Consider the following 19,418-nt stretch of genomic DNA (forward strand, 5'->3'; position numbering starts at 1 on the left):
AATAATGTGGGGTTTTTCTGAACAAGAACTGTACATAGGCACTACTGGCATGAAAGTGGCAGTGTATAATTGATGAATTGTAAGGACCTTTGTGGTCCTACTAAAGTCACCATTTACAAGTCAAAACTTACATTATTCTTCAAAGTTCGGCTATATTTTGACATTAGTCAGGAAATATAATGAAGCCCTGAGTAATTTCTATGACATTTTAAAACCTTAAGATATTAATTATTCATCTCATCAGCTGGTGGTATTAAGTCATCAAGATCCATTTTCTGCTCAGTACATCATTGTCCTGCTCTAGGACTCAAATTTCAATCACAGCAGCCTTGCTCCACTATTGCAAACAGCTCAAAATAGAGAGTTCAAGCCACCAATTGTTTGACATAGCTTCCAAAATCTTCTCATCCCCTTTACACTGAGCAAGGATCCCACTGCCACTTGGCTCGTGCAGCTGCTTTTCCCTACAACTCCAGAGCAGGCACTTCCTCTCTACAGGATCACTGTGGTGCTGAAGGCTCATTGGTTCTCCAAAAAAGCCAATCCAGCAGAAAGCAGAATGATGTCTCAGACCATGGCTTTGAACTCGGGATCTGCAAAGAGACTCTCTAAAAAAGCTACAATGAATAACAGAGTCAGACATGCACAGCTGATTTCACAACCCTTACAGCAAGCTATGTAGCATGGGCTGTATTTCCAAAGTTTTTTCCAACTGCAACAGAAGATGTTTCACTTCCAAGGCATTTGTTGCACCTGTGTAGTCCTCCCATGGATACAGAAGCTTACAGGACGTGTATCCCTCCAGACTGTGAGTGCCTTGAACTGCAATTATGTTCAAATGAAACAGTGCACAAAGGCCTACAAAACTTTCTTCTTCCTTTCTTTATCCTCCTCAAAAGTCCACAAGCCACAGGGACTGTCTTTGCAGCACATTACCTGCTCTGCAAATTCAAAATCCATGGAGCTAAATGTCTTTTCAAGAAACCAAACCAACAAAACTTAAACTAAGCCCTCATCTGAAAATAACCCATAGCCTTATTTACAGGTATATAAGCACCAGCTGCCAAGAGAAATGACCCTCATTATTGAGCACCAACTTTATTTTTTTTTTTCCTGCCAAATTCAGCTAACAAGAGCACAAGTGGCCTAGTAAAGGAACAATTTAGAACTAGCCCAAGACATCTAAAAATGTAATTTTAGTAAGTGCTTTAAACTTTGCTAGAGTGAAGCTTGTATTTTCATAACCAGGGAATTGAGGGATCAAGTAGGTTATGTCAGTCACTAGCTTTTGTTTTATGCAAACGTTCTTAGTACAGAGGCAGGACAGAAGTAACAAAGAGAACTCAATGATAGGACACTCCTTGCACTTCTCCTTCAGTTTCTCCTTCCATTAAAAAAAAAAAAAAAAAAAAAAGCTAGTTAGGTACTTTTGTTAACTTGATCCAATCTGACCTACATTTTTGCAGAGATTAAGAAAATTCTCTTTAGCCTGTCAAATCGCTTTAAGAAAAAATACCTATTGAAGGCAGTTCAAGTAGTTTTTTATGACAAATTCTGCAGTAATGTTTCAGTATTGATGAATATCTTGCACCTGTTACGATGAAATTACCAACCTCTCCCCAATGTGCCTGAGCATTTAGTTCTGAACAAAATTTAAGCCTAGTAAGATCTATCCTGCTTAAGAATTTTTAAAAGGTGCCATGCCTTATGTTTTCCTCACCTTATTACATTTTATTTTGTGTCAAAACAGACGTATTTCTTCATCTTCCAAGTAAAAACTTCTTCCACAAGCAAGCCTCTGGCTTTCACTTCACAACTCATTAGAGGTTGCTAATCCCTTGCAATTCAATCAGCTGCAGGCAGTGCAACTCATGCACCACTAAGCCTCTTGTTACCCTCCCTCTCCCCAAGGCAACGGCAACAGGGTGTGAGGGTCCTTCCTCACCTTCCCAGAAGCTGGAAGCAAAGGGCTTTTGTGTGTAATTATGCCCTGTACTCTCTGCTTATTTCTTGAAGAGTAACAGGAATATTTGTTTGAGAAACAAACATACTTATCTAAGGTTTGGGAATAGCAACTGCAAGACAGGAATGTGAGAAACACTGGACTAGACAATGAAGGACAAAAGATATGCACCCATATTCAAGAGCTGGAAGTAGACTGGTAACACCTGGAAGACAGCCAAGTTTTAGGGAAGAATATTAGAAAACCACTGATGTTAGCAAGACAGCTCAGTACTTTGCTCATTAACACAAGGTGGCACAGGTACTGAGATTTTACTGGTTTGCACTAAGAGAGTGGAGAAGCCAGTCAAACATTACTCAGAACAGAAGCTTGCATAAAGTGGTAGTTATTAAAACAGTGTCCTTCTTGAGCAGAAGAGTCTCAAAACTTGGATTCTACTGTTTACAGAACACAAAAGCCTACCCAAACAGATGAGGGTAAAACCATTCCAGGAACTCACTCCACATCCCCCAAACTCCTGCGACAAGACAGTAACAAGAAAATCCAACCATTAAACATTATTAGAGCCAGAAGAGAAGAGAGGACAGAGTAAGTTATAGCTCTGTTTTGTGATTTCTTTGCAGAAGTTGTTTTGTATTGAAGTATATCCACCTAACCATGCTCACATATCATCCAGCAGGACACACTAAAGAGGCAGCTCTCTTCCCATATAAATGCCAAAGGAACAAGATTAAAATAATGAATTATTTTAAAAGCTAACATGAAAAAACACACTAAACCAGAGTTTTTTGGTAGTTGAAATCACTTTTATTTGTGAGGAACGTCACCCATGCTGCACAGTTTCAAATAGATCTTAACAAGGAACGCGGAAGTTTGTCCTCCCCATGTCCTGCAGTGAACAGGACTGGCACAGAAAAAAAAAAACTCACACTTGGGAGGTTTAGCACCAGCATCCAATAAAAAAAGCATTTTATTTCAATTTTAGTTCTTTGGTTGGTTTTTTTTCCCTTTTCAGTTTGATACCAAAAGAAAAATTGAAAAAATTCAATACTAGCAAAACAGTGAAATTCTAGGGAAAAAAAACCCAAAAAACAAAAAGCCCCACAGTTGCTGTTGAAACTAGGGAGGTTGTTCTTTCTGAATCTCGCTCTCTTTCTCTCTTCATGCATCTATCTTGTAGGCGTTCCCTGGATCTCAGCTGCTGGTAAATTTTGTTTTCTTTTACATTTTGGTATTTCAAATCTTTGCTTTCGTCATCACTGTTGATAATTTATTGCTTGTGTGTTTCTTTGGTGTTACTTTTGAGTTGTATTTTAGGACACCTGTTGAAGAGCCAAATTTAAAAAAAGCAATGCAGTTTAAGTTTCACTCTCTCATTAAACAGACAAGATGTCAAATGAAAAGATAGTTACAACAGTCAGGATAAGCATAACTGGCCTATCCTGCCCATAATCAGGATCTTTCAAAAATAAAATAACTCATCAGCAGATGCTATTACTATACAGATCAGAGAGCTTCCAAGAAAAAAAGAAATCAATTATAAAGCAAAACTTACTTTGTGACAAACACAGAGGCAGAGGAGAGAAAGAAGAGAAAAGCAGCATCTTGGTTTGCCTATAGAGCACTCTCAGAACTTATCACAAATACCAAGCCATACATAAGGGGATGTGGCCAGAACCCTAGGAGCATACACAACACTGCTTCCATTGGAAAACAGGAACTAGCCATACTCCTTACCTCAGCGATGGTAAAGGTGCCTGGGGAGCCGGACATTACTCAGCACCACTCTGCTCTGTCACTGGAGCAGGATTTTCAGCAGGTGTTTCAGTTACCTTTGTCTGAGACACAACAAACTCTTATTATAGGAAAAGGCTGACCTCCACACCCTTCCTCTATTCAGTGGTACAGCCAGCATAACCCAGGTCTTAAAACAAACACTAAACTTTAGTGTTTTCTGGAGATTCATTTTTCTTGAATTTCCTGTAATTGAGTATTACCCAGCAGATTCTGTCAAGGGAACACCTGAAGTAGACACTGGATGAAAAAATCTTTCCTCAATAAAGTAGAAGCTGTGTTTGCAAAAAAGTTTCCTGAAATCATCTGGTTCAAACAGTTCAAGAAATAGACCTAGAGCATTCAAATCCATCTCTCATGCTACATACAGAATTAAGGTTTAAGGAAGTGGGAAACACAACTGCTTCCACTTCAAAAAAAAAGTTGTCACAGTCTGACCCCCAATTAAGAACTATCCAGAAGCAATCCCTATCCCACTGGTGGTTTCTTTTAAGATACGGTGCTTATTCTCCAAGAAGGTCAGAAAAAGCAGACAAGGACATCAGCACATCAGATTTGGTCATCAGACTTACCCAGTACATGAATTCACTTATTAAAAACTCACACAGGGCAGAAGGTCTTGAGCATTCACCCCTTAAAACCTCAGTCTCTGCCACACAGAGTCATAAAATGGTTTGGGTTGGAAGGGGATCTTGAAGAGCACCTCATTCCAACCCCCTGCCATGGGCAGGGATACCTTGGTTGCTCAGAGCCCCATCCAGCCTGGCCTTGGACACTTCCAGGGATGGGGCAGCCACAGCTTCTCTGGGCAACCTGTGCCAGGGCCTCACCACCCTCACAGGGAAGAATTTTTTTCCTCATATCCAATCTACACCTACTCTTTCAATTTTAACTCATTCCCCCTTGTCCTGTCACTCCATGCCCTTGCAACAGTCTTTCCCCATCTCTCCCTTCAGGCACTGGGAGGCCACAATGAGGTCACACTGAAGCCTTCTCTTCTTCAGGCTGAACCATCCCAATTCTCCCAGCCTTTGCTCCCAGGAGAGGTGCTTGTGGCTCTGAGCAGCTTGGTGTCCCTACCTCTTTGCCCTCCTGTGCTGGAGCGCTGGCAGGGCGCGGCCGGCGGCGGTAGTTGTAGGGGCGCCGGTAGCCACGGCGCAGCGGCTGCTGGCTCATGGCATTGGCCTCGTGATGGTTTTCCTTGTTTTCAGCCTCTCCAGTCGCCGGGGCAGGGCGTGGGCGAGGGGGCCCTCTGACGGGGCAGAAAGAGGTGTTAAGTATGAAAGAGGCCCAAGAAAGGCTAAACTACAGTAATTATAACCCAGCAAAACCTTCCATAACCAAGTATCATCCTCAACAGTTTTGAGCACTGACAGACCATCCCTTTGGGGTTTGGCTGGCATATAGCTGGAAAGAAAAGACAAGGAAGGTGGTTGTCTCTTCCCTGCTGAAGCTCCATCACCATATTCTACTGTATCCTGCAACGAAGATGCTGTGAGACCTTTTGAATTGCTGGCTAGGAGAAGAAACAAGCCAGTAGTGGCCACACGGGCTGATTGTGCTAAGTTAGCCTTGGCATGGCAATATACCAGCCCAGTTCTATTCCTCATTTATGGTGCAGTTCCTGCAAGCCTCCTCACTTCTACCTGCAGACCATTCCTGGATCTTTCCTCTTTGCCTCATGTTGTCCCTCTTAACCATTTAGGAAAAGCGCCTATCACAGGTGAGCTGGACTTCATTAACAGTAAGCTACCAAGTCCATGTTCTTGATGCATACAGAGCATTTCACCTCATTTCCAGTATAAACAAAGTATGTTTATAAACTGTCCAAACACAGCTGAATTCCCATTAGCTAATCCACAGCTACCTAGTCCCAAAAGCCAATTTAGCTTTTCCAAAGGAACATAACAAAAGCACTAGTGTGATTGGATTTAGTGCCTGTAAACAAAAGCAATACTTTGTGAACTCAAACAGAAGCATTTCTCACTGATAGGACGTACCATTCCTCTCACAGGAAAAATGCATCAGGAACTCTCAAGTTTCCATTAGTCATGGACAAGTTACTCAGCCTGTGATTCAGCCACATGACGTGCAAAAGACTCACTGGACTTGCTATGGTGCTATCTCTGACTCCCCAAAACTAATGAAGACTTTCAGGAATTAAATTTATTCAGCTCAAATGCCAACAAGCAGCAAGCATCAGCGGTATCCCATTTCCCACAGTCCTAGATAAAAGAGCCAAATTGAACATGAATATTCATAAACAGAAAAGCTCAAAGTAGAGGTGGAAGGCTTGTGGTTTTAGACCCAGATTCCAAAATGATGGATCCATTGTGCATGGAACAGGCAAGTCATTACAATTAAGAACAACCTTATTATCCCTATCAAATTCAGCTTGTTGCTGCTCTTGCACTGTTATTTACCTCTTTGTTTTTGAACAGACATGCACATGAAAAATGAGGATTACATCATTTCTGTAGTTCATCTCTAAATCCAGTGCTGGAATTTGACTTCAGCCCAGGATGTGGGTGGCTTTCTGGGCTGCAATTCCACATTTACCAGCTCACACACAGTTTTCACCCATGAGCACCATCCCAGATCAAGGATTTGGGTTATTGCTTGTCCAGGAAAGAATGAGTGTTCAGCTGGGAGGACACGGACCCTGCAACTCACTTCAATACGCTGCTCAGTTGTGAAAAGTAATGGCATGCAAAGAATTCTTTGCCTTTTCTGGGCCATCATGATTCTGAACATACAAGCACATGAGACAAATTTCTCCTAGTAATCAAAATGCTTCTCACTGTCCCTACCATTTGTGTAGGTGTTCCCACACGTGGAAGCCTGTATAGAACACAAAAGCATCTGTGTAACTGAGCAGAGGAACTGTACAGACCTGCGATAGCGGGGACGGTAGGTAGGATTCCTGTGCACTTGCTGAAGTTGCCCTCCTTCTGTGACCCCATCCTTGATTTCTCCCTCACCTCCCTGCCACCAAAAGAAAACAAAAGTGTTATATTTGACAGGCAGTATAGTAACCATAACCCTAAATGCAAGCTCAAAAACAATATATCAGGACAGAAACCCCAGCATACTGAGTAAAAAGCAGCAGCAGATTCTCAAAAGGCTTTAATTTGGGCAAAGTTAGAATGAGGACAAAACAAGAGCCAACAGTCCTGCCCCTGCTCCTCACAGACTAAGAAGCTGTTCTTCTTAGAAACAGTTCTTTCTGATGCATATTTAGTGCATTTCAATAATGACAATGCACTGTAAGGGGTAAATGTGTTATGGAGAGGCAGCTATTGATCAGGACACTTCTGAATTTGGAAAGCTAACAAAGACATCACACAGAAACTTGACACAGGTCACTTCACATTCTACACAAAGCCCCATTCCACAGGGAACCCCCACAAAAACATCAAGAAAATTTAAGATAGAAAAATTGTATTACCTCACATCACTCTTTCTACACAGTCTTTTCAACCTTTCAGAGATACAGTGGTTATCTTTCCCCTTTAGTTGTTAATTGATAAAGCTGCATGTTGGTTTTTTTGGGTAGTGTTTTTTTTTTTGTGGTTTGTATTTCAAATGCCAGCCACCAGTAATGTCTGTTTCACAAAATGTTACATGACTTACAGTTCCCACTGTATTCCTCCCTTTAAAAGAAGGAATTTAACAAGAGATCTAGAAAAAGAAGTGCATCTTCTGCATCCGATCCAGTAGGAAGGAAAAGCTGTAGCCTCCTGACAGCCCTTGGTAGTCTACATTCAGTTTGACATGTATCCTTCCCATTCTGCACAGCCATTTTAACCACCACGACCATACTCAATTAAAAAACCCACAATCATCTGTGATGTTCTCTCATGTATAAAACTGATCAGGATAAATAAACATCCAAAGGAACTAGGATAGATAGTAGGAACAGGCAGCATTTGACAGCAGTCAAGGTGTAACTGAGAGATTCAGAACTCAAAAAAATTACACTTCTCAGTTTACAACAGCCTTATACTACTTATCCACTTTGCAACATCAATCTGTTCTGTTTTTGTCAAGATGCTTTGTACACCATAACTTGAAAGTTTATTAGACCTATGTTGCACAGTCAGAAGTGCCTCAGACAGTCAGATGAGAAACAGCCCTGCCTGCATTGTGTGTGGCGGCAGCAATGCAGGGAAATTGAACTCACACTCCGAGGTGGTCCCCGGCGTCGGCCAAAATAGCCCCGTCGATAGCGGCGCCGGTCTGCAGCGTAGCGGCTGCCTTCCACGGGGACTCCATCTGGGCCAGTGACATTAGCTGCTTCTGCACCCTAAAAGGACAAAAGAAAGGCAGCCAGGGGGGTGTAAGAAAAGAACAACCATCTACAGGGAGAAGTTGCAACAGGGAAGAGGCTTTTTTGCCTAAGTTCTAAGCTACAGTGATTCCTTTCTCCCACATAGTGCAAAAGCAGGTTTGTTATTCCCAACCCCTTAACCAAGAGGTATCATCATGAGTTAAGATACTGAAATCCTATCTAACAGGCTGAGTTCAGAGGAGGAAGCAAGAAGTAACTGATTACAGAGACAAAAAAAACCCCAAAACCTCATAACCCTCAAAAATGTTCAAGAAAGAAGCATAAGGAAATTGAAAGCTCTTACAGTTATTAAGCTACCACACTCCAAGACAAATTCTTCTGGGCCATATATGCCTCAGTTAGTAGTTACTGGGCAGGCTGTAGGCTTCAAATGTTCTATCAAGTAACAATTGCAGATTCTAGACACGATAGGATGCGGTTTACTTGTAGAGTTTTGATACGTACCTAGAAATATGTCTTAATGAAGTCTTTAAAAAAACAGATCTCCCCCAGAAAAGCTGTATGAATGCCATCTACCCAGGGATAAACACATCAGATGGAGACACTAGAGACACAGCTAAGGTTCTGTGTGATGTTAACTCTGTTGGACCACACCCTGAGGCTCCATTATCTCTCACCTTCTCTCCCTCGACCACATCAAATTCTACAGTCTCTCCATCACCAACACTGCGCAGGTACTTCCGTGGATTGTTTTTCTTTATGGCCGTCTTGAAAGGAAGAAGATACATAAAAATATATTATTTTATGTTACTTATCTTACACATTCATAGCCCCACAGGTGAGGGAAGGGCAGTATTTTTCTGCTACAATTCCAACTCTACACACGAGAGCAGTCACCACACCAAGATATTTCAAATACATAGACGTCTCTTATTTCACAGGCCCACCAATACCCAGTTCAAGGTCTCCTCTTTTCTCACTATTTATGAGTTTATAAATCAGCAGCTGCCCCAGGATCTGCTCTGTCCAGCATACTGAATATGGAAATTATTACAAATCTCCTGCATGAATAGAGCTCATACTGAGTGTTTGATCTCCTCCAAGCTGTACCAAGGCAGCTCTAGCAGCAAGTGTGACCCCTGCCTTCAGTCATTAGGAGACCTGTAGACCATCTAGAGAGAACTTAAGATCCAGAGCATTTTTGTAGAAGCATTAATTATATGGTATCATGGCAAGTCATGGTAACTAGGAAAGAATTACTCTAACTCTGGTGTAACATGAATTAGCATTTTATCTAAGTATCATAAAGGAGACCCCAGTATAACTCAGGTTATATGTTCCTACTATATAACACAACAATAGTACCAGAACAGACAAATGCAATTTTAGCCATCTCCTGGACAGAAGCCACAAAGCACCACAATAATAGCTATAAATAATACTATTATTGTTATATAAAAATAACAACATGGGTTTGGATCAAAGCCAGTTGTACACCTCCTCAGACCCACAGGAACACTCAAACCTCCAGGAGCAATTTTCAGTCTGTCAACTACAGATACCTTGTACTCTGTGGAGTATTTCTAGGATTCCACAACAGGCTGTTAGCAAGACAAGCCTACAATCTGTTCATTAGGCAAAGCTTCATGAACTGGAAGATGTCAGGGAGAAAAGACCAAGACATGCATTGTACAAGCTAATCCAGTAGCTATTTTCTTACTGAAAGATTATTAGCTTGCATTAGATTATTAAATAGCAATTCACATTAAGTTTCCTGGTCTGGGAATCTTTAGTTAGCAGGAAGAAGGGAGGTGCAGAGCCAGCAGAGAGAAACACACGTGGAAACATAGGGCATAAATCCGGCTTAAGAAATGGGACGTAGGGCAGAAACAGAAGAGCCAGTTGCCCTATCTGTCTGCAGTTCAAGAAAAACTGCAGCATGACCATCAATGGAGCTGTTACCTTCACATAGCAACAACATTCAGCCAACAACAGCCCAAAAATATTTCCACCTGAAAGAAAAATTTATTCAGTTTAAAGCCCATCTTGACTAGTCTAGGAAACCTATTTTCCTTGCTGCTGAATAGAGTCTCCTTTGTGTTTCAGGCGACAGACCAGCATGTCATTCATGCCATACCTTTCCCTGTATCCTGTAGCATCCCTGAACAGCCTAAGGATGGATGCAAGAGTGTACATACTATTATTAGCAAAAACATCCCAAGAGTTTTATTTTTTTTTAAATACAGAAACAGAATGAGCTGTTCAAGTCAATTCCTTTGGGAATTACTTTAGCAAGCAGAGACTCCACAATTAGCTCAGATAACTTTGCTTGCTTTCTGCTGACCTTTTAGTGTAACTGTCCCATTTCTAAAAAATCAGAAAGAGGTGTTTGCTTTTCCATAAATGTTATATACTAGTACTAAAACACTTAATCTGCAGCAAAATTAATGATTTAGTACTATTTGTACTGAAACAACTGACTAAAACTCGTAGAAGACTTGTGCTTTGCATACAACAGATGTCAATAAGCTGTATTTCAAACTCCTTCCCCTTCCTTGTAAGCACAGAAGAAGAAAGGACTAATAAATTTCTTTTCAGCAGAGAGTTTACTTAAGATTGATGAAGCTCCTCAGATATCCTTCAAATAGCATAATGGAAGATAAAAGCAACAGTATTCCACTTGTTCTGTTCCCAGCTTTATGGCCAGAAACTTCGAGATTCCAGATCTGCAATTGCCAACAGGAGATAGAGGCTGCAGTAGGCTGGAGCTTGTTTTATAAAGGCAATCAGGAAAATTTCATGTAAATCCTAGAAATCCAAGCAGAAAATATACAGCTTTACTACTTCAGCTGCAGATAAACACTGCTGAAATAAGCCTCTAACAAGCCTAAGCTCTAAGCTTGATGAAAAGACTTTTACTCTGTGTATCCAGAGGGGAGAGAGCACTATTCTCCCTGTTACTGTTTACCAGCATCCTGCAGGCTCCAGCTTCTCTAACTCAGAAGACAGATGTTTCATATTAACAGACAACACTCAACAACAAAGCCTTTCCTTTCCCATGGGGACACTGACTAACACGCAGCTACAAGAGCCTTCAGAGCTAGTTCAGGTTCTTGTTTGAAAGAGTTCTTTCCAGATGCTCATACCATCACATCATCAGCACATCCAGCATTGTCCCAGAAACAGCCAGAATTTGTTACTCCAATTACTGGTGCAGGTACTCCAGGCTGTGCACAATCAACTCATGCCAGTGAAGTCAAGAGAAAGAGAGATTAACAACTCCTCACTGCTCATTGATTTAAACTCTAATTAAATGGAACTTCCCTGGCTGCTGACACTTTTCCTGGTGTTAAATTGCAAGACACACTGCAGCCCGCGAGGCAGATGGATCCCTGTTGCTCACAGCACCTGTAGCTGACTGACACAGCGCCCTGGACAGCACCTTGCACCAACCAACCAGGCAAGGTGAAGAACTGCCCTTCCCAAAAACACTGCCTGGGGCCCCTGCAAGACAAAGGGTTAACTCAAAGCAAGCCATGCATGCCCTAAAAAGAAAAGCATTTTAATCTGTACTAGTTATAAATAGCATCCAATAGCCAGACACCAAGCACTAACCCCCATTCCAATCATGAGATCGCCGTTCCCTCCCCATGCGGATGCACGCAGGGGAGGCAGGGAGGAAGCTCTATCTATTCAACTAGGTCAGCCTTATTCTGAAGGGATTAGGAGTGTAATCCAGCTCCTCCCAGGCACGAGGGAGGGGCAGAGCAGGCACTATCAGTGCAGAGGGAGCTTGAAGCAGGATGTTTGCTCACAGCATGGATTTGCCTCCCTTGCGGACAGCCCCATCAGGAGCTCTGGCCAGAACATCCCAGGCTCTGGGAGCGAGCACATCCATGTACAGGATGAGGAACATTCGACTGCAGCCAAGCCAGAGCAGCACTAGAAGCATCTACTCTGCCATGCTCAGCCTGCCAGGAGGGTTAATCCAATGCAGGCCTGCACATGATGTGGTATTTCTGAAACAAAGCCAGTTTTGCTCACCCCAAAAGGACTTCAGCCACAGGAGGTGGGAAGTGCCCACCTCCACCCCCTCCACACACACCCACCAGTTTACATTTAGGGGAATAATCTTCTCTACAGGTAAAGGAGACAAAACAGCACAGATAACACTAGCTTTCTGTTTGGGTCTCAGCTGGCAGCCTTCCCAAGCAGAACAACACTAATCCATATTATCTGTCATCAGAACAACAGCCATTTTCCGGGACAGTGTCTCACAAGTATCAAGGAAACCTCATTTGTCTTTAAGGCAGTGCTGCCTATCCAGAACACATTTCTCTTCCAGAACTCTTCCCACCCTCCTCTGGACACAATCCCATCAGACCACAGATGTGTCAGCATGCCCACAGCACAGGCTGCTAAGGAAGGAAAATGACCATCGAAAATTGGTATATGCATTGAAAGCTCTTGCTCTCAAGTCCACCAGCCGAACCAGGAATGTGTACTGTGCACACTTACCGACATCATCTTTACTCGTAACAGGCATTAGACTTATCCCCTCCCAGCTTCAGCCAGGTTCAGCTAACAGGGGTACACCCTATGACCCAGAGAAACAGTTACCACTATTTAGTCATCAAAACACAGGAACTAAACTAACTCTCCGTGTTGATTCATCAGCTAAGGATATGTGTACATATCCCAATCCTCTGTGACCAGCTCTGAAACAAACTTCCTGGTTACATTTGATAGAAATAGTGTCACTTATGCCACAGAGAAAGTGCATGATTTCAAAGATCACATGAGCCTGCAGACATTTTATACAGGACAAACTCTAGGGGCAAGATTGCAGTTTCTGGTGAATGATGCAAAACCAGATCTAAGCCAACTAATCAGTTGACATCAGCATGGAGACAGCAGCCTCTGTCTTGCCATTATTTGCCTGCAACCTGAGAGTCACAGTATAAACTTAGAACAGCCTCCTGACAGCCCAAGGAAAGCTAACCAATAACAAGCCGCTGGGCAAGCTCTCTCTGCTTGGGCACACTTGGCACACAGCCTTCCTTCTCTTCTTCCTAAGAGCAGCTGCCTCGTGCAGAAACAGCTGATGGCAACCCAGGCTGGTCAAGAGCCAGACTAGATCACTTTCTCTCCAATACCAGGGAGGGCAGACAGAACAGACCTGCAAAAAGAGGGTAGGAAGAAACAAAGGACACAAGGAGCATGAGGAAATAGGGGAAGGACAGACACCAAGTAGAAAGATATTCAGACCAGTCACCTCACCAAGGGGAGACAACTAAACAAAAACCACACCAAAAAAACATCTTTAGTGTTCCAACTGGAGCAGACAAAAGGGGTTAAGAAGGATTAAAATACCTAGCCCTTCACAGAGAAGGAAAACAACCTAATATTTCTCCCTGAAAATTTCAACATGCACATCCACTCAAGTTATCTGCAGAAAATATTCTAAGGAGAAGCCAGGACAAGGTTGGGTAGCTGTTGAAGGAAGCTGCATTAGAAACCTATCATAGTACACATCTCTAAGCACAATCACTGCTGTCTTACCTGGTGAACAAACACATCTTCTTTTGTATCATTTCTGTGAAAAGAAAGTGAGAAGTCGTAAGAGTTTAGACTAAGGAGACTTAACTAGAAATTCCTCGCTTTTCAAGTGAAACCCTCCTTCTCTCAGCCTGTAGCACATGCCCTGAATTCCATACATTCTGTCTAAGCCTATGCTACCAAAACCCTGCTCTGAACTTCTGTGGTCATTTGCTTGAGAACAGAAAGGACTCCTGGGTCTTCAAAAGCGTGAGAGGACGGGGGAGGTTCTCCATAATCTTCTGGCAAACATTCAGTGTTTTCTTTTTATGCAGGGCAGAGTTAATGACTGGACTGCTTGTTTTTCACTACTCTAACTCCCCAAAAACACTTCCAGAGGGACTGCAACCTGAGCTGTTACCCCAGAGGTCAAACAAGACTGGCCACAGCTGTTAACAGATCTCCTTTCAGTGAAACTCAAGGCAACCAGGCACAAGAGGTGTTAGGAGAGTCCACAGGAGGAAAACCCAGACATGAATGTGAGGTTTTCTGGATTAGGCCAGACAGCTCAGGCTTCCACATGCAAAACACGAAGATAAGTCTGAGACCTTGAATCTGTGTTCCCACACAATAAGAAAGAGCCTAAGCCCTGCCATCTGTTCACTCAATTCCTTCTCTCTGAACAGAACAGGTGGGTCAAAGAGTTTGTGAAGATAATGCATAATCCCAAACTTGTTGTCCTGGATTGAAGCAACAGTAGATTTCATGTTAGGAAGAACACTAAGTTACTACACCATAACCAGCAGAAGGCTCTTACATCAACTGCTATTACAGACTTTAAGAGGACTTCTAATTAAAACTTTTCTTCCAATCTTGTGGAACCCTGGATAATAATCTCCAGAGACTGAGATTAATACCACAACTGGCTTCAGATCCATGCACATGGGGTCTTCTACCCCTTTCTGCACTGTCCAACTTACCCAAATCTACCTGATGTGTAACAGCTCAAGGACTTGTAGAGTGAAATAACTTGCCAGGTATGATTTTTGGAAGACAAGTGTTCAGCATGCAGGAGTTTCATTCCTCAAAAAAGCACATAAGACATTTAAGCCCCTCAACCCCAAAGATATTTCAGCCTTAAAACCCAGAGCTTCCTCCAGTAAATTGGAAGCATGGGTCTTCTGCACATAAGGTTGCAGTATGATCAGTCTCACATACAGCTGTTTGGACTCTCAATGTTATTCAGAGGTTTGTTTGTGCCCAGAGAAGAAGGAAAAAACCAAAAGATTCAAAGACAGAATTTCTATGAAACACAGCCCTAGCATATTTTCTGTGAGACACTATCAGAGAATCTCAATGAGTATCCACAAGAGGTATTCTGACCAACCATTTAACACTAAGTTTACCTGAAAGTATTTCCCCTCATCCTCCTACCTTTCTCAGGCCTTCAAAAAAAGCCAGGCAGTTACTAAAGAACATGCAACTTATTAAGAGTGTAGTGAAGTAAACATGAGAAACAGGTAACAGACCAAATCTGTACTGAGTTTGACCCTTTCTGTTTTCTCCCCATACACACAACCTTTGATTGAGGGCTGAGGTGTTTAAGAAAGAGTTTGCTGAGTGCCTGGCCTAAGCTATCAACTGCATGAACTTGTAGTCAGGTCCTCAGACCTCTGTTACAATTAGTAATACATGGCCTATCACATGTACCACGAGTCTTAGTACAGCATAAATACAATTATCAGAATTTAAACATACCTGTTGATAAAGCCATATCCATTTCTGACATTGAACCACTTGACTGTACCAAGAACTTTGGTGGCTGGAAAGAAAGTTAAAGAAGTTAATCTAAAACATAAAGCACAGTAACATTATAAAAATACTTCTATAATTACATATGAAGTTGCAACCAGACTTACTCTGTTCCCTTAACACTCAAAGTGTGCCTTCACCTCCCAGTTCAGTTTATTCTAATGCAGTAACAAGACACAGTGCTTTAACACACTGCTTTTCAGCCACAAGTTTACCACACAGCACAAAGCCTAGCTCTATTTTCAGAGCTGACCATCCAACCCTTTTTTTATTTCTTATCCCAGAAATGGGCAGCAAACCTGAAAATCCCACTGCCATTCTTCAGTTCTCTTTAGGTTAGTAGCTAGACATGAAACACAGCTGAAGGAAGCTGTTTAAAATTCCTCTCTTTCACTTAAACTTGCCCTTCTTTCTTCCTTGGAAACCAGAAAAGCCCAAAGAAGATGTAGGAAGTACTGTGCAACCCTCTCAAGTGGAAAGGCAGCACATCCTTACTCTGGAAAAGCTCTTTCTTGCATTGTCAGCATCATGCTAACCAAGTAAGACCCCACAAGACATTTTATTTTTTAGTACACCTGCTGCTAAGATAATCTGTGATTGCTTAGTTATAAAGTGACCAACTTCATGTTCCGTGGCTTTCAGGATCAAGGCAAGCTCCTGTCTCAACAGTAAAACAGCATCTACTTAAAAACCACACTGCAGTGTCTTATAGGATCTAGCAAAACCTGTTTCTCCAACTTACAGGAATGTGTAGAAGGAACTCGACACTGATGGAGGCAGTTCAACTCCTCCTTACCTCACAGCAACTGGGTGGACACCACAAACTTGTACTTTTCAAACCTCTAATAAAAGAGTTTTAGCCTCTGTAATTTAAGAGCTGTTACTACTTACCACAGCTTGATCACAACTACCTAAACCACCTGTGCAGTACTTACTTGAAAAGGGTTCAGTCACCTACAGATGGTTGCTTGCTAAAAACCTCACATACATGTTTTGGGGGTGGCAGGAACTCAAGAGGCAATTAAAAGGAAAACAGACTAGAGAATCTCCAGTTTACAAGTCCAAGCCACTCTGCTAGAGGCAAGAGCACACTGTAAATTGTTACCTTCATCTACTCTACACCTGTGTTCTTTCCTAAAGACTCACAAGGAGATGACAGAGCCAGCCAGACCTTTAGTCTCATGTAGTCTTGCCATTCTCATACACCCCTCAAGTAAGAACGTCTGGCAACAGCAGTGCACTGTAGCACTGCTGCTGTTACTACTTTCAGTAACAGGCCACTTCTCATTGCCCTTTTAGAAGTGAAGTTTTTGGCCTCCTTTAATACACTTTTTAGTAGGAAATGTTCTTATTTAGAAGCATGAAGTCTTAACATGACCGAGACATTACCTAGAAGAAAGGACTCTGCCTAGTACAACATACATTCCCAAGAATTCTTGTTTACAGGAACAGAAAAACATTGTTTCAGGGCCCAACAGTGATTCAGTAAACAGTGTTCAGCACCAGTATTTATAGCTGTGCTTTTAGGTTTAGTCTCACAGGGACATCACCACATACAGACACTTCCTGCTACCACAAAGGCATTGGCTACAAGAGCTCCCTGCACTCACACAAGTCAACAGGAGGGGTTCAGGGGGAACACAGAAACAGCACCAACAGTAACTGCACGTTTCAGCCTGCTTTGAGAAACAATGCCCATACCACTACTTCCCTCAACATCATCCTTTCCCTCCCCTGCAAAATAGCTTTGAAATCTGTTGGCCTACTTGAACCACATTACGAGGAAGCCCAGGAAGCATGACAAACACTCTCAGAGGGGTCAAGAGGCTGGGGAAGGAGAGGTAGTAAAAACTTACTCTGTGGCCAGCTGGCTGCTGCTAAGTGGATGAGTATGCACAGAGCTTAAAAACAACATTGTTCCAGGGGGGAAAGTTCAATACATTCCCCCTAAGACAGTGTGCTAGAGAAATACTATTTCCTGCAGACATTTACAGTCTCCTCTAAGTATCACTGTGGGCCAGAAGACCCTCAGACAACAGCATGACACGGAACATCCATGGCACAGTCACTGGCAAGCCTGAGCAGGGAAGGCTGGCAAGGAGTAGGACAAGCGCAGAGGAAAACACAATAACCAGTTACACTGGTGAGTCACAGGAGGCAGTTGATGGGCTGACGTACATCCCACCAGCAAGCGGAAGCCCGAATATTTCTACAAGATGCTGTACTCTGACGCTATCAGAGGAAACAATCATCAGCCACTCCTACCCATGACAAAATAGCCTTTTAACAAGGAGAGCCAAAGCTTCCTGTGACCAGGAGAAAAGAGAAAGTTGAGTAACCTTTACCCATATTCCTAGAAGTCAGACATTTGGATGGCCTGAGCAAGCATAAGACAGTGCTTCTAACGGGATCTTTGTAAAAAAAGGCTTAAGTGAACATAATTACACAGGTGACCATTAACAGGGACACGTGAGGTGGACTCCAACATAAGTCCATCTTCAATTAGCATTTACAATGATCATTTTCCTCATCATTCCTAATAAAAAACTTGCCTAGCAATAAGGCCATTGTGCAAAACCATCACCACGGTGGTTTTCGTTTTCCTGCTAGTTCAAGAACCGTACTTCTACCTTCACTTCCCCCACCCCTTCTCTCTAAGCAATAGAAATAGGTGAACCAGGTAAAAACATTACCAGGAACAAAACAAGCCACATTAAGGCAAGAAGCAGCCAGATATATCAGCAGGTATGAATGTGCCGATTCCTGTGTACTAATTACTGACAAATGAGATAAGGGGGGAAAAAAAAAGAATCACAAAAGCTGTGCCTCCAGTCTCTGTTTTGCTAGAATTCTTCCTAACTCCACTCCAGAGAAATCCTTCACCTGATTCCTCTCTCTGTTGCAGTAAGATTTCAGTCTTACCCTTTAGAAGAGAAGGTCCTGTTTATCCCTTAGGGAAGTTTGGGACTCCACACTATAAGTCAGCTTCAACTCTGCATTTACCAAACACTTGAAGCTACACACTTATAAATAGTAGACCCTATCGGCAGTAGCCTGCAGATTGAAGTCTTGTCCTTTTCAACAGGCTGATCCCATTTAATTACAGTGAAGAAGAGCCACACTTGCTACGCACCGGGCTTGAGCACAGAAATGGCAACATAGCATTTTGTTTACCTTTTTACTGATAGTAAAGTAGAAACTAAACCCCGCCCCCCCCACCCCCCCCAAAACCTCAAAACAAGCAAGCCCCGCTAAACCTGGAAGCATTACTCAAGCAGGATTCTTTACGGATAGAAAACTTGTGCCGGGACCTTAGTATTAAAGGGAGGCACAGAGGGTTTGGCAGCAGCCCTTCCCAGGGGAGATGCCGCCGGCAGGTGCCGGGAAGAGGCCGAGCCCGGCTGTGCCGCACTCGCTGTCCCGCACGCTCCGGGCCGATGAGGCACACCCGGGCTCCCGCCCAGCTCCCGAGCGCGTCACGGCCGGCGCCGCGCGGCTCCCCCGGCCCGCGAGGGAGGAGGCGGCGGCCCGGCCTGACTCACCGCGGGGGGGCGAGCGTGCCGGCCCGGGCTGCGGGCGGCGGCCGCGGGCGGACCCCCAGCCCCGCTGCAGGTGCGCCGCCAAGTTGGGAGAGGGAACCGGGACTCACCCAGCACTTTCTTCTCCGGCTCGGCCGCCGCGGTTGTGGGGGCGGCGGCGGCTCCGGGGGCCGCCTCAGCAACAGCCGCACCCGGCGCGGCGGCGCTGGCGGGGCTCTTGGGAGCGGCGTCCGGAGCGGCGGGCGCGGGCGGCGCGGCAGCCGCGGCCGGGACGGGCGGCGCGGCGGGCGCGGGGCTGGCGGCGCTGGTCTCCGGCGCCTCGCTCATGGTGCCGGGCAGAGGTGTTGAGAGCTCGGGCCGCGCTCGGTCTTACTGCCCCCAAAATGGCCCCGCCGAAGTTTTAACACAGTCAGCGGGGGCCGGCGCGGCACGCGCGCCGCCTCATTAGCATTTAAAGGGACCGCGCCGGCAGCCAGAGGGC

At 43.8% G+C, this 19,418-nt stretch overlaps 1 protein-coding gene across 1 annotated transcript; it reads right to left on the reverse strand.

The window, feature by feature from the left end:
• Positions 1–2,747: 2,747 nt before the first annotated feature.
• Positions 2,748–19,323, reverse strand: YBX3 (Y-box binding protein 3). Its single transcript, XM_039571493.1, has 9 exons — positions 19,048–19,323; positions 15,345–15,408; positions 13,611–13,644; positions 8,726–8,815; positions 7,941–8,063; positions 6,651–6,742; positions 4,838–5,009; positions 3,701–3,801; positions 2,748–3,285 (listed from the first exon to the last, which is right to left on the reverse strand). The coding sequence occupies exons 1-8, from the start codon at positions 19,262–19,264 to the stop codon at positions 3,736–3,738; spliced, it is 858 nt and encodes a 285-aa protein (XP_039427427.1). The 5' UTR covers positions 19,265–19,323; the 3' UTR covers positions 2,748–3,285; positions 3,701–3,735.
• Between the last annotated feature and the right edge of the window lie 95 nt (positions 19,324–19,418).

This window comes from Corvus cornix, chromosome 1A (assembly GCF_000738735.6).
Source record: "Corvus cornix cornix isolate S_Up_H32 chromosome 1A, ASM73873v5, whole genome shotgun sequence".
In the NCBI taxonomy this organism is placed as follows: domain Eukaryota; kingdom Metazoa; phylum Chordata; class Aves; order Passeriformes; family Corvidae; genus Corvus; species Corvus cornix.